The 15981-nt window shown below is 42.8% G+C and overlaps 1 protein-coding gene across 2 annotated transcripts in view; it reads left to right on the top strand.

The window, feature by feature from the left end:
- bcas3 (BCAS3 microtubule associated cell migration factor) overlaps positions 1-15981 on the top strand; it is a 464427-nt gene that overhangs the window by 26250 nt on the left and 422196 nt on the right. For both annotated transcript variants that reach the window (XM_079246567.1, XM_079246566.1), the window contains exons 8-9: positions 10829-10936; positions 11019-11095. In XM_079246567.1, the coding sequence (XP_079102693.1) occupies positions 10829-10936; positions 11019-11095 (185 nt within the window). The remainder of the gene's footprint in view (positions 1-10828; positions 10937-11018; positions 11096-15981) is intronic.

The raw sequence follows: 15981 nt of genomic DNA on the forward strand, positions 1-15981 counted from the left end.
ACAAAATGTATATTTATTAAAATTACATTTAGTAACCATAAAGATAGGAAAAAACTTCTGTAATCATCTGAACTTGTGCAGATGATGCTACTGACAAGGTCAAACCACTTCCTCTCACCACATTCACATGACAATAAGAAAAGTTAGCATGTAATAATGGTATTTCCTGAATATTTCTATGAAAATCAGCATGAAATCCTGCTGTAAAAGAATCCAGGAGATTAAATACGAAGTCCGTTGTCACACTAAGCCTTGATGTTTCACTGCTTTCTGATGACAGCTCCGTGTGCCGGATGTGTCTGCCTTCTAAAATGAATTAAATGGAGCATTGGTACAAAATGAGCCATCAGATTAAGGGGATTTGGAGAAGTGATGCTTTCCATCCACCACAGGGATCTGATGCTCCTCGCTGCTGCATTATGACAGTTATGCACATACGTGGTGCCCAAGCCTCGTATTTAAGTGCAGTGATGTGGTTCAGAAAGTACGTTTTGTTTCAGCTGGAAGGTTTATCGCAGCTGGACATAATGATAGTAGCTCAAAAAGAAAACCATGATGTCTGATTTACAACAGCTCATGACATATTACAGCATGTCGTTAGGAATCCAAGCAGAAGTCTGTCAGAATGCAGAAGCATGTTAGAAAAATAAATAAATTCACAATTACTGTTTCCACAGTCATTTAGAGAATAATTAGCAACCATTAACGTGATCCTGATGCGTTCATGTGTGTGTTAACACAAGGCAAAGGAGAAATCCGTCAGCCTTTTTATTTTCACCGCCCAACAGTCTAAGATTACGTTCAGAGCTTTTTAAGGAAAAACTCTGTCATTTAATAGTTTGATTATTGTCAAGGTGAAAACATTAAAGATCGTTACAGATAGGAGGGAACGCCCCAGTGTGTTCACCTGACTCAGACTTTAGCTTACCAGGAGTCTCGTCTTCCTAAAATAAATAAAGCATCACAGTTTGCAGACCCAAGTGGATTTTTTTTTATATTATTGTTGCAGAAGTTGCTTCTAAAAGCTTTTGAGTGATGAGTTGGGTTGAGTTCAGTGTTTCTTAACCCTTTAACTTCCACACTAACAAAATCCAGAGACAATTGTTTCTATTTTCTGTTTGTTTTGGGCAAAAATAAACAGAATAAAAAATGTGTTATAGCAAATAGTTGAGATGTTAAAAAGAGGTTAATAACAATGTAATGACAGTGAAATTTTAAACAGAAGTGTTACTAAAAACAGTTTAAACCTTACATACCAAAAAGGCCCATTGTTGATGTCAACAATCCAGACACAACTTGTAGTGTTTATTCAGAGACTCTAAATCCACAATGATCCATGATAACACCATTATTTATCACATCTTCAGCAACATCACTACTATGTTACTAAGAGACCTTAATGGTAGGTATGGCTGATATGGTCTAAAAAATTGATCCCAATAATTCCTGGGGTTTGTCACAGTAATGACAAAAATGACGATAAACAAACACCAATTTTGCCTAATTTTTTAACAATAACTCTATCACCAAAATATCACCAAGGGCAACAAACTCAATTTAAACTCAATTTCCCATTGGCAGCCTACCGAGAGACCAAATTCCACCTTAAATAGATATGATAGTGGATGTAAGTAAGTAGTTGGCCCAAAAACTATATAAAAGGATTCTCTTATCTGAACTGCAGTGGTGTAAAGTAAAATAGTTCATAAAATAGTAAGCAATATATCGAAGGTAATCACTTTTTAGCAGGCAAAAACTTTGTTTTTGAGCTCAGATTCCACCCTAAAGCGGCTCTATGGTGCTATTTCTAGTTTTCTGAGCTTCCTACAGTGTTAGTGTTTAATGCTCATCAGACATGTGAGCGGCGCCGGTTTTTTTTATCACCTAAACGCACATTTGAGTTTTTTCAGCACTTTCTACGTTAAGTTTCCATGGTGACAGAAACAATTGGTTTTAAAGAGTTTTTTCTACTTCGAAATTGTCATGATATTTTATTGCACATTCCTACGTGACGGTAACGTCCAATCAGGAGCAGCCAAAGATCAACAAGTGATGAGAAAAGCAGGAAAATAATGATCCTCTATGGCTGGAATAAAGCCAAGAAGATGTTTGGGATGCAGCTGAGGTGGAGGTGCTGCAGTGAGGACAGCAGGTAGATAGTAGCAGGAATGAAGTAAAAGTGTAAGAGTGGCTGTAATATCTCTCTCCTGTTCCCATTTCCTTCCATCAGGGCACACAAACACTTGTTCAGTGCTCAGGCAGAGCTGTGGGGCTCCAACTCTCCTCCAGAGTGTTTATTTTGACTTGCGTGTCTGTTTTATGTCTGTTGAAAATGTGTTCTGCCTGACTAGTTTCCCCCCTTCAAGTAGGAAGTCAGATTAAAGTCAGTAGTGCTGGAAGTGGTGCGTATAAACACAACCGACAAGCTGAATGATCAGTAATGACATTTCAAATCCTGACCACAACCTCGTGCCCCAACAGGCCCCTGTGGTCAAATCAATTAATATTTCATTCTGCTAAACTTTTCCATTTCTCCAGAACTTCACAGGGAGTTGTGGAACACATTGGTGAATAAAACCTGGTTTAGTAGGTCTTCCTACCAGGATCTGTATTTTCTGTCTCACCAGAACCAGAACCGAGCCACCTTTAGGCTAGCAGGTAACCTCTCTGCTGGTTAGCAGCTGCCATATTTTAGCTCAGACTTAGTTTAGGAAGACGGACACTCTGAGATGTTGGATCCATCCCAACAGCAGGATGATGTTCTTGGAAAGATTGCTGTGAAATTCCCCCCGACATTCCTTCCTAGCACCATTTAGGGAAGTTTTCTCCTCATGCCTAGCTGAGGTAGATTCTGTGCTGGAAACCGAACCAGTAGACAACTAACTGCATGCAAACACCGCTTCATTTTCCTTCTCTTCGTGATTTTTCTGCGCTAAACGGTTGAGACATTGCATCTTATGTCCTCGTTAGCAATTAGCAGTCCCCTTCATTAAGGCTGTGTTAACATTACACAGGCTAACGACACAGTCGCTGCCTCTTCTTGATGCTGCTTTGGTGTTTCGGGGCTTTTAGGGGTTTAATCCTGACCATTATCAGACCAGTTCAGGGTTTCTGCATTTAAACTTACTTTGACTGCGTTTAGTTCATCTCCAGGATTTAAAGGATTCTAGAGGTGTTTGACAGGAATGTCCTGAAGTGTGACGCACACGTGTTGACATCATGCTCCTGAAGGTAGAGTCTGTGCAGTTGGACATATTTTGGACTATCAGACAGCTGAAGGAGCCCCGTTGACCTTTTAGGCACACCAGATGAGGGGTTTATGACCTCCAGTCAACTTTAAGTCGAAAAGTACATTTAATTATTTTATTATTTGTATCATTTGATATGAAACTGTCCAGCAGTAAAAGTTAAGTTTAAAGTGGGACTTGTTGCTGCTTCTGTCACAGTCTACGGCCTCTCGCTGTCTGAGGTCTCATTTTGGGTTTTGACGGTACAATGTCCAGTAAAAATGTATGGAACGGGGTGTTTTGGACTCTGGAAAGGATCTCTACGGTCCTACAGTGTTTAACACTTCAAGCTGGGTTGAAGTTGCATGGCTGACATGCTCATGCACAAAGTTAACTCCTTCCATCTCTGGATGCAGCTTTGGGATGTCACAGCAGAAGAAAGAAGCTTCTGCTCCTCGTGTCAAGTGCTTCCACTTAACTTTGACAGAAAGTTGGCGCGCTAGGCTAAAATGGCTAAAATTGGATCTAATGCAAGCTATGGTTTATGTAATGAATATTAATATCCACTTGACTGCTGTCAAAAGAAAAAGGAATAAACCGGATTTATGAGCAGCATATACATAAATTTCCATTTTTGTTTTCTGTTTTAGTCGGTGTTGGACTGCGAACCGTTTGTGATTGTAGAAGCTAGACGGTTGTTGTCTTTATGTGGTCAGTACGGCGGGATTTACTGCGGCTGCATATTAAAGCTGCAGCGAGCTGTAAGCACGGTGTCAGAGCGGAGGGGGGGGTATCTCTGACAGCTGCTTGAACTTTTTTTTTTTTTTAACCTTAATGACTTTCCTGCTAATGCCTGCAGCCTGCCAGGATCAGCGTGGCCCCGGGGCCCTCAGCAGGCTCTGATGTGGTGAGCCATTTCAGTGTGAGGGGAGCGGCTGGCCCAGCTCTGGGTGGGAGTAGGAGTTCAGACAGAGAGAAGAAAACAAATAAGAAGAGGGAGTAAAAGGAGGGTCGCTGAGGGTTTTCCTTTTCCCGTTGCTATGGAAACCCTTCCTCACAGAAGAAGACGTGTCCCAGAGGCGTTAGACAAAGGGAAGATTTAAACATGATGTATAGTTGAATTCTTTTCTTCTTCTTGTGGTCGGCGTCACGTTTATGTTTGGTTTCTCTTCCTGCTGTTCAAGTGTGTAAAATCCACTTCCTGTTCAAGTCCCGGTCCAGCTCAGTCGGTCCAAAACCACATTCTTCTTCTTCTTTTTATTGGTCGTCGTCTTTCTCATCTTCGTCTTCTACTCTTTTTTGTTCTTCTCCTCCTTTTGTTGTTTTTACTCATATATAGTCTTTACCCCTTTCTGTTCTCCGTATTGTTCTTCCTCATCCTTTGCTTCTACTGAAACTCTTCTTCTCCTACTATTCCGTGCGTTTACATGGAAGTCTTAATTCCTCTTAAATTCCAAATAAATGTTAATTCCGCTTTAAGCTGATAAAAAAAAAGACGATCTTGTAAACACTTAATTCCTAACGCTAATTTCTATTTGGAATTAAACTTAATCCCGATGTAAGTGTCTGGTTTATTCGCATTTTAACTCCAAACTATTTAATTCCTCTGTCATGTAAACCTTCGTTCCGCTCTAAGTTAACTCCGGTCGTTCTGAGCATGCTCGTTACCTTGTCCTGTCCCGATGACGTTGTTTTACCTCCCGTGTTCGGTGGTCTATCTTTCTTCTCCTTCTCAGTTGCTGCAGAAAGTGAAGTAATATGCTGGTGTTGAGCTGCTACTTCACATTTATAATAAAAATAACGGTGAAACTGGTTCTTATTATGTAGTTTTTATAAGTTAGGACTGAAAAGACGAGAAGCAGGGAGACAACTTTGTTTATTTCCTCTATCCAATCAGAACCCTTCCCAACCCACCGCTCTAAAGAGGAATTAAGTGAGGACGTGTTTCATGTAAAACTCCATTCAGAATTATTATTTTCATGTAAACTCGTAGGAGAATTAATTAATTCTGAATTATTTAATTCCGACTGACAAATCATCATGTAACTGCAGCCATCGTTCTTCTTCTCCTCTAGTTCCTCTTCTAGCTGTTCTTTTTGTTGTTATTCTTGCTTTTCCTATAAATCTTGTTTTTGCTTCCTCTTCCATCTGTTGAACTTATAGCTTCTTCTACTACTAATCATTGTCAGTCCTGGTATACATAAAGTTCTGGAAGCTGGTGTGTTAATCTGAACTACAATGTCGTCATGCCAGGTAGATGTTATTGGGAATTCTTCAGGATTCGGGCGTCTGCATCCGGAGCGCCGGAGTTCTGTCCTTCAGCCGAGCCAGCTGTGACTTTCCAACTGAGCTTATGTTTGTGTAGCATTTCCACAGCATGTAATTGCCAGTACGTACTCAGCAAGCTTGTAAAACTCGGTGGTTACGTCCGTTCCTTGTAAATGAATTTATTTGCCTACTTTTTAATTCCTTGTCGAGGCTTCCGTCTGAGCTTTCCACAGCCACATGAGATCCTACGGTTTTAATGGCCCGATTTAGTTCATGTTCATAAAAAGATGTGTGCAGATTGTGTCAGCCTGAGGGAGCATGCTCATGGAATAAGCTCTGCACTGACGTGAAAATCTAAAAAACACGTGTCAACGTGTTTTTTTTTAATCGAGCAGGAAGTACGCAGACTGGATCGTTGATCGTGGGATGATACGATACACGATGAACTTCGGAGACTTCTACATAAACATTTATGAATCTAAATTTAAGACACATCTTTGTAAAAATCCCATGAAACTTTGTGTTTAAAGGTTTTCTAAACGTGGCACAGTGAAGCAACGTGTGCGAGCAGGAAATAGTCCCTGCAGTTTACTGCAACACCACGGGAAAGGGTGACGGATTCAGCAGGTGGAACCGCTGACAACGTGTTGGGAGTGGTGGCTGACGTGTGTGTGAGTGTACTTTCAGCATGGAGGAACATCATTTACCAGCTCTGTGATGTGCTAATGGTGGTTTTTAAAATGAAATAAAAATCCCAGATGTTAAGAGTTACCATTTAAAATCCATGACCTGACCAGTATGTTAAACACTAGCACACACTGCTACTAACTGGTTGGACCTGCTTTCCCTGCAGAACTGCCTTTTTGTTCTTCATGTGATAGATTCATCACCGTGGAAACATTCCTCAGAAACTTCATGTTGACATGAAGCATCAGAGTCTTGCTGCACCTTCAGGTGGAGCTGATGAAGTGGAATTTAGTTTTACCGCCATTTGCTGTTGTGACGGTCCGCTTTACTCCTCTTTAAGAGGCTGCAGAAGTGCCGGAGGTTGTGTGCTCTCTGATTGGACAGTTTGAATAGTCATCATCCAATCAGATAGAGGTAAACAATCGGGACTCGATTCAAGCCACAACCTCTGTGCTTTGCATCAGACTGGACTGGATGTACAAAGCTGATTTATTTTGGACGTTTTCTTTTTGCAGGAAGACAAAATCTGACTTAAACATGAACTCACCTGGTACAGCAGCTGCCATATGAACGCAGCCAGACCACATCCAGGCTTCTCACTGATCCACTTTCTCATCTACTTCCTGAACAACACAGGACACTAGAAGCCACATCATGTTCAAAATGTAACAAAAACATGTGTTTTATCTGTTTTACTGTTTCTTTTTGGAGATGAATTATTTTTATTTGGTTGCTGATGACATCATGACGTTACCACCTATCAGTTTCAGAAGGCCTAAAACGCCATCCCTCACAGTGCCATGCGTGTTCCTCACAATACCTAACGCAGCTAATCCGGGCTCACTGATTGGTCAGGACCTAAAACGTCTGCTTCACCACCAGCAACAATACATTTCTGCTGTCTGGTTTCTGGCTTTACTTTGTTGTTCTGAACTGATCCAGTTTTCAGCAGAATCTGTCCAGTTTGAGCAGCCGGACACCCACCATGTTTTACTGGATGCTCCAGTTCACAGTGGACGAACCGGGCCATCAGAGCGCTGGTTTACATGTGGACCAGAGTGGAGGTCTTTGGTCCACATCACAATGAGAAGGATGACACTGCACCAAACTGGCAGCACTGTGGAAGTGGACCGGGGTCAGTTTCAGACGGAGCAAACAGCACCAGTGTGCTGTGTTTGGGTGTAAATGTGGTCCAGACCCCGGCTCGGCTGCTGGTCTTCGCTTGTGAGTGTGTGTGTGTGTGTGTGGTGCTGCAACGTGAGCTTTTGGCTCTTCTCCTCATATCCAAGCAACATCTGATAATATAGTATTGTAATATTCTACCTGCAGATCCCCCAGCATCAGTCCTGAAACCAGAGCGATGCAGAGGAACTGGCAGCGGCGGATTCAGGTTGAATTGATTTGGGAAATCAATGGTGACACACAACCTGTGCAGATGCTTCCAGAAGCCCTGATTCTCAGAGTTCTGCTGGTTTTCTGACAAACTAACTTCAGCAAAGTGTGTCGTTTCCCTCCCTTACTGTCCGCTTGTCATTTTGCATTGTCTCTGTCCTGCATCTGGCAGGCCACTCTATTTTCTCTTTAATTCCTGAAGGGGCTTCACATCCTATCAAAGGAAGTAAATGGCCATGCCTCCTTTCCGCCATCGTCCTCATTGTGTATCCTTTCAGACCCAAGGGCCAGTTTGAGTAATAGTAATTGACACATTGATCTAATAGGGCCATCATAATAGTCCTGTTACTGAGCTGGGCAATGGTGCTCAGCGTCACCTTAACATGTGCAAGGACTGACATGCCGCCATGATCCATAATGATAATTGTGATTTAGCCTTGCTTTCAACCTACGCCTCGACGTCCCCGGCATGAGGAAATCTTATTACATCTGACCCCGCATTGCCTCCATTAGAACTGGGTCATTTGTTAAAATACTGCGAAAGCAAAACAATTGAACCCTGTGCCATTTTGATTCTATAACGGCTGGTTATCATTGTCCCGCTGAATCAGTCTGAGAGCCCCATTTTTCGGGATATAGCTTTGAATTGGATTGATCTGACTCTGATAATGCTGAAATCAATGATGCAGCCGCCTGAAAGTAAATTACAGTTGGATGCAGTTTTTGCATTAATCTTAATACCTGTACTTGTGATTGGTGATGCTGAGCGTGAGCGAGGAGCTTTGAAATGTTGCCGGAGATGTTAACCATCTATGTAGAGGGAAAGGAATCACAGCAGATAGTCAGACTCATCTTTCATCTTCTTCCAAAAATATGAGCAGGGAACCAGAATGGGGGGGGGCACTGAGATTCACATTCAAGCTCCATCACAGACACACAGTGACATATGGATGTTTTTACCATCTCTAGTTCATTTAACCCTTAAAATCCTGCGAGGTGTCCAGTTGAACATTGCAAAGCCTTAACTGTGACGGTCATGTGACCCTCCAGCTGGTCTACGGAGGTTTTCCAGCGTTTCTATCCGTCCAGGAGCTTTACAATCCAGACACAACATGTAGTGTTTATTCAGAGACTCTAGATGGTAAATCCACCATTATTTATCACATCTTCATCACCATCACTACCATGTTGCTAAGAGACCTCTATTTCCACCTGGACACGATGATGAAGACACTTCCTGTCAGACTTTCCACCAATCAGAGAGCTTAAACTGATGGTAACGTCCAATCAGGAGCAGCCAAAGATCAACAAGTGATGAGAAAAGCAGGAAAATAATGATCCTCTATGGCTGGAATAAAGCCAAGAAGATGTTTGGGATGCAGCTGAGGTGGAGGTGCTGCAGTGAGGACAGCAGGTAGATAGTAGCAGGAAGACGTGTGGAAACATGGAAACAGTGTGTGTGTGTTTGTGTGTGTGTGTGTGTGTGTGTGTGTGTGTGTTTCAGATGTGAGAGAATGATGTTTAGATGACAGCTTGGACACTGCTGATCTGTGTGTTTTTATGCTATTTTATCTATTCATAAGTTCATTTTACATTATGTTTTTGCATTGTTTTGTGTTTAATTCATCTGTGCGTTGTGGTTGGTGCTGATGTCAGGAAAGGTTTTCTTCACAGCGATCTGTTGTTGCTGTTAGCAGGATTAGCATTTAGCTCGAAGCAGAGCCCCACTGGGCTGCTGGTTATCTGAGTCTGAGTCTTTATAGATCTGCGTGATGCACCTTGTTTAAGTTGGTGAATCTTTCCACACCTGGCTTTGTGGAACGATGTGGAAAGACATGGGTCAGTGGATCAGCAGGGCTGAGATCATCTGTGATGTTGGAGTGGATGAAAGACTTCCCATTATGAGCTCTTCATTTAAATAATGTCCAGATTTTCCTCTGACGTGGCGGCAGCTGTTCGGCGGATCAGGGTGGTCCTCAACAACCTGAGCGGTGCTTCAGCGTCCACCCTCTCTATAAGATCTATTTCCTTCCACATGTCTGAGACGTGCTCTGACTGATGGCGTGCACGGCTCCGTGCAGCACGCTCGTGGCCTAAATGGACTGTTGAAAGCATTTAGTGGCGCGGCTTAACAAACAAAAGTAACAGTACATTTGGCCCCCGTGTCCTCAGCCAACACGGCACCACACCGCTCACCAGGGCTTCGGAGGACAGCAGGGTTGTCTTCATTAAGATTTATGTCTGAACTTTTCCTTGGCCTGCCGTCGGAGGAGCTTGCTCATGCAGCCCATGACTCTGCTGCGATGAGAGACGGGCCTCTCCTAAATGTGCTTCATGACAAAGCATTTCCCCTCGGCTCCACATGTCTCCATGTCACTCTGCAAAACATGCAGGCCAGTGGGACACGCTGAGCAGAAACACTCTGTTCAGGGACTTTTCACACGTTGTGTGTTGGTGGAGCCACAGCGAATGTGGACCGGTGCATGACATGTAGACGTTTCAGACTTTCACTGGATCACATGGATCGTGTTGTAAACTAGCAGCACATGTTTGGACATACATGTTTTGCACAAGTGTTTTCATATTAAAAAAAAATGTACAAGGATGGAAATATGAGACTGTAAACACAGTTGTAAGTTTATTGAATCTATCTGCAGATACACAAGACAAATGTTTTGGTGAAGTAGTGTGTGGTGACCTGGTTAGGGTGGGGGTTAATCTCATTTAAAGTCAACTCAACTTATTCAGAAGGTGCTTTGTGGGGCAGATTATACAAGATTTAATCTTCTATCTGTGCCTATTTGTTCATGTTTAACAATGTAAAGTTAAACTGAAGATGAAATGAAATAAATAAATAGATATTAACATTCAGGCTGGAAGTTTCTTTTTAACCAAATCAACCTGCTTGTTCTGCACGATGGCCTGACGTCCTTACTGTCTACAATGCAAAAACTCAGCCTTAAAAAACAAGAAAAAAATATACAAAATTAGGTAAATGTTGCTTAAAATAAGATGAATTATCTGCCAACAGAACAAGAAGATTTGGCTTGTCAAGACTTCCCAAAACAAGTAAAAATACTTCAGACAAGAGGAATTCTCTGGCATAAAAACGAAGAATTATCTTACCTTTAAAAAAAAAAAAGAAAAAAAAGAAGCACATGTGTACTCAATTTAAGATGTTTAATCTTACTTAGATTTCAGTCCTTCCTGTCTACTTGCAGGTGAAATGTGACGACGTGTGGTTTTGTTTCCAGGACAAGCCCTCCATACTGCTGCGCTGACCTGTACTCGTTACGGACAGGGGAGATGGTCAAATCCATTCAGTTCAAGACGCCCATCTATGATCTGCACTGCAACAAACAGTAGGTTGGGCTGATCTGAGGCAAACTTCAGCTTTCTGATCGACTGCACATCTGATTGCTGCTGTTTGTCTTCGTTCCACAGCATTCTCGTGGTGAGCCTGCAGGAGAAAATCGCAGCATTTGACAGCTGCACCTTCACCAAGAAGTTCTTTGTTACAAGTAAGTAGTTTTTGTACGTTCTTATCAATCATTTTGCAAAGAAATAAACTCTAACTTCATGTTTATCAACCAAATGATTTTCTACGAAATCACATTCAATTTAAGCCTCGTGACATCCTCAAATTCACTTCCTCTAGTCCTCTTTGAGGCTAAAAATGTTCATGTACAAAGAAAAAACCAAACAAAAGCAGATAAAACATTTGTTTTTTTTATCTTTTTTTCCACATTTATCATTTAAACAACTCCAGACCTGCTGACAACGAGCTGTTTTCGCCAAATGCATGCCAGTTTGATTACCTGCATTATTTCATTATTCATTACAGAAATAGAATTATTTCCTATATAATAAATAAAATAGAGAATGTGGTGGAATCCTGTAAATCTGTCAAATATGACACGTTTTCTTCTAAATGAAATGCTGCACTTAAAGAATAAATATTTCACATTCACTTATGCAGTTTTAATGGAGGTCAATGAGACTTTTATGTCTGAAACTACATAAAAATACTAATAATATACTGATAATACAAGACTAATTACCACCAAAGAGCCACACCGCTGATATGTTTTATATGGAAAATAATCCATATTTTGTGTGTGAGAAGTTAATCATTTTAATAATTAAAGCGACATCTGAAAGATAAATAATTAGGATGGTTGAACATGTCTGCAGTTGTTTGAGTGATTCATGAAAAACAGATCATGGCAGAGTTTCTGGGTTTTTGCTCATCAGAAGAATTACTTTCCACTTGAAACAAACCACAAATGCAAACAAACCAGTTGTGTTGCTGATCTTTGTCCTCTACCACAGACCCATCCTCCTGATATTTATATTATGGAAAATCATTGATGTTTCTGTGAGTTTTTATTTAGATAAATAACTCAATAAGTCAGTTAATCAAAGTGCTATTCAAAGTGTTAATCAAAATGATAACTTAGTGGTATTGGTGATTCATGCACACAAATATGAATGTTTTTTATGATTTTATAGCAGTTTTATGTGCATGAAGATTTCCATATGGGAGCAAAATACACCAACAGAGTACTAAAGAAAAAAAAAAACAATGGGAAAGAAAAAAACACTGGATCTTAGGGCTGTGACGGTGTGTTTTCATCACGACTTGATTTGATTCCGACTTTTTGAGTGCCGATTAAATTTAAAGGGGTGCTATGATGGTATTTGGAGTTTTCTGAGCTTTCTACAGTGTTACAGTGTTGAATCCTCATCAGACATGTGAACGGCACTGTTTTTTATCACCTAAACTCATGTTTGAGTTTGAGTTTGAGTTCCAGCACGCTCTCCGTTCGGTTTCCATGGCGATGAAAAACGCGTGGTTTTAGAGAGTTTTTTCTACGTGGAAATCCTTGTGACGTCCCGGGGGATAAGGTTCGGTGATTGGATACCTTCTACTGGTTAACAAGGGCATGTACAAATACATCAGGCGGGTGGAAAACGTGGGATAAAGTTATTTCCAACGATGGCTGGTGAGTTTACCAAAGAGAGACATCCTGCTGCATTCGTTGCTGTGGGTTGCTGTTTTCCACTTCGTTTTCAGGCTCTGATTCAGGTTCCAACATGTAGGGCTGGATGCTATTTGTTGACATGGTATTTTGTTTTTTTATTGAGTTCATATGAGCCTAATCCTTCTGTTTATGAGATGTTACAATGACGGTGAAAGCAGGTGCGGTGCGCGCTCCCGATGTAGTGCAGTGGCGGGAGGCGGGGCTTAATGCGGAAGAGTCTCAATCCACTCGTTTTGCCCGCAGGCTGATCTGACAGCCTACGGAGAGGGTCGGTCTGAAGTAAATAAAGCCATTTGGGACAATAACTCCATCAATCCCAGCCCTTCTGGTCTCAGGAATAAAATTAAATTAGCCTGAAATCCACATAATAGTTCCACTTTAAATAGCAATTCTCATGATTCCTTGATATTGCTGAATTTTGTAGACAGAAAACAGAAAAAAAAAAAAATGTACAAAACTTTTTTTGCTCGTCATTTTTCTCGATTTCAACGAGGAAAAAAACAACACAGTAGCCAGACCATCATTCTGCTGATATAATGCCCAAGAAGACAAAAAACAGAAAGATCAATAAAAATAACAATGGATTATTTTCATTTTATTGAAAAAAAAAAAGATTTTCAACAACAACAACAACAAAAATTGATATTAAAATTGTGAAGCAAAAAAAATCCTGATATTCGATTTTTGGATTTGATTTTCCCCGACTGGATCTGAATGAAGTAAAAAGGGAAAATAAAGACGAGTTACTGAGATAATCCACACTGCACATAAAATGTAGACTTTTTTATCACCTTTATGTGAAACAGTTGTTACTGCGCCACTCAGACACCAACAGCTGGAACAGCAGCGCATTACGGCAGAATTGTAACAAATAAAGCTAAAAAATCAGGAGGAAGCTGAACTCCGTGGAGGTTGAGCTAACGGATCAGGTCGAGGTCAGGAAAGCCTCCAGATAAAACAACCGCTTTTGTTTGTCCTGAACAGCAGCTACGGCATCGCGGGAGTGCAGGTTATGAAAACCTGACGTGGAGGTCACGGTGTTGCGGAGAAACGGCAGCTTTTCGACTCGCCGTGGGGTTGTGATAAAACCAGGGGATGTTCCAGTGGCAGACGGACGGATTAATGCAGTCTGCCAGTTAGAAGCCTTCACACACGTACGAATGTTTCACACGGCAGTATTTCTAATGCCTAATGATGTCGCGTCAACGGGAACGTTCTACACCTGTGACGAGTTTCCGTCCAGCGAGTTCGGAACTTAATTATTTTATCCGAGGTGTTTTAACTTTAACATTTGACCAATCAGAGCAGGCGTGTGGATACTGTCACCAGACAGTGTCGCTGCTGCTGCATCCAGACTGTATCACCATGGCAACCGTGGCCGAGCTGCTCATTGCTTTATGTTTCCTTGCCAGCCGCCAGCTGCTGAGGCGGGTCCTCAGACCGTCCCACAGACCTGGTCCAGCGTCAGCTCCTGGACGAAACGCCTTCGTCCTCGCTCCATGTGGAAGCCATGATTTTACCACCCCGTTCGTTTATTTGCAGTTTTACATCAAGCAGAGAAGGTGCAGTGTTTACGGCCAGTCCTGGTGGGCAAAGGCCTGAAAGATAAAACGAGTAAAGACCTGAAGCTTGCCTCAGAGTCCAGCTGTTTGTCACAACCCTCGCCGTCGTCTGTTGGCGTGACTGAAAATCTGTCGTGATCCTTATAGAGCTCTACGAGGATCTCTACCTAGAGGTCTGCAGGCAGAACACAGCTACAAACCTTTGATTCAGCTTTTATTTATCCGTTTGCACCACCACGAGGCAGTTCAGGAGGAACGAAGCGAGGACCTTTTTCCCATGTTCCAGAGATGATCTTCAGGCCTTTTGGAAAACACGTTTAGGTCTTACATGAGAGCGAGCTGCTTTTATGTAAACATGACTTCAGGCTGGGAGGAGGAGTGTTTACACGACGGCTCCTGCGTCCTCCTCGCTGTACCTGCATATCTGGAGGAGGAGGCCGTGAAAGAAAGACCAGACTGTATTACAGGACCATCGCTGTCCACTTAAGTCTGGAGTTGACTGGAGTAAACTGACCTTACTGACTGGCTTTAATGTGTCTCCTCGTTGTCTGCCTGCCTTCCCTATCAGCGTCTGGGCAACAGGAAACCAAACATGCTCAATAGTTATTAATCGTTTCTGAATGCAGGGGCCTCCTCTCATAACGTTGTTTGGTCTGTTTGCTCCATAAAAGCAGTAAACAAAGAGTCCTGTGATGTTGAGGGTCTGCTTTGGATAAGCCGTTCTGTCACTGCGCGTTTGCTTCTTCTCTTCAGATGTAATTATGCACATGTGGTGTTTGTATAAGACTGGCTGTGTCCTGGATGGGGGCTTCCGGCTCCCCCCGCTGCAGAGCTTATCTCTGATAATCAGGCTACCTGTTGTCGCTACCATCCGCTCCTGTGCTCGCCGTACACGTGTTGGTTGTGTTGAGTGCCTGCAACCCTGTCCGAGTTCTGGTTGACGCGGTCCGGCTGCAGACGACCCGGGTCATCGTTAGGCGAGTCTTCTCGTGTGGATGGTTTAAATGAACGATATTCAGCATCACATCTGGACGACGTCGCCCCACATCTGCTCCGATGAGTGTTTCTCTGCATTGCATCTCTGAGCTCTCCACGTGGAGATGAAGATGCTGCCGTTGCTCTGCGCTGCGTGTCAGCAGCTGCCATGTGGCCCAACGCTGAGCCTCTGCTGGCTTACTGGTGAACTGGGACCATGGACTGGAGCCGTAACTGCTGGTGGACAGAAGTAAACCTCTGGTTCACTTTGCTGTCTTTAATCCAACAGTTGATTGGTTGTTTCCACCACCGTTTGGTCAGCGTGGAGCATCCGACTGCAGCTGAATGATCCGTCTCTCTCCGTTCTCCACAAACACATGTAATTTCACCGCCTGGGCTCCCTCCGGCCTTGGGAAGGCACATAAGGCTTCTTTGGCATGACGAGCAGCCCTTGTGGCTAACCTCAACACCCCCTCCCCTCCGTGGCGGCCCCTTCCCCAGCAGAACACACTAGATTACTGTCTGCCTCCACCTCATGTGCTCCCTGAGCACTAAATTATTGCGAGCAGCCTTTTCTCCCACACCTCCCAGCGGGTGTTAGCGTGTGAGATGAACATCCGTGTTCTCGGCATCGGGTTGATGTGCTGGAAGCAGACGGACTATAGCTGATATTTACGAGAAAATCATCTCTCCAGACGGTTTCCATGCCGACCGGCTCGTGTTGCTGGCTGATAGGTGTCGTCTTCGCCGTGGTTGGGAAGCAGCATCCGTGTGTGGAAACCGGGATTTGTTTGTCATGAATGGTGAAATGCAGTTGCAGGAACG

This window comes from Telmatherina bonti (genome assembly GCF_933228915.1).
Source record: "Telmatherina bonti genome assembly, chromosome: 9".
Classification (NCBI taxonomy): domain Eukaryota; kingdom Metazoa; phylum Chordata; class Actinopteri; order Atheriniformes; family Telmatherinidae; genus Telmatherina; species Telmatherina bonti.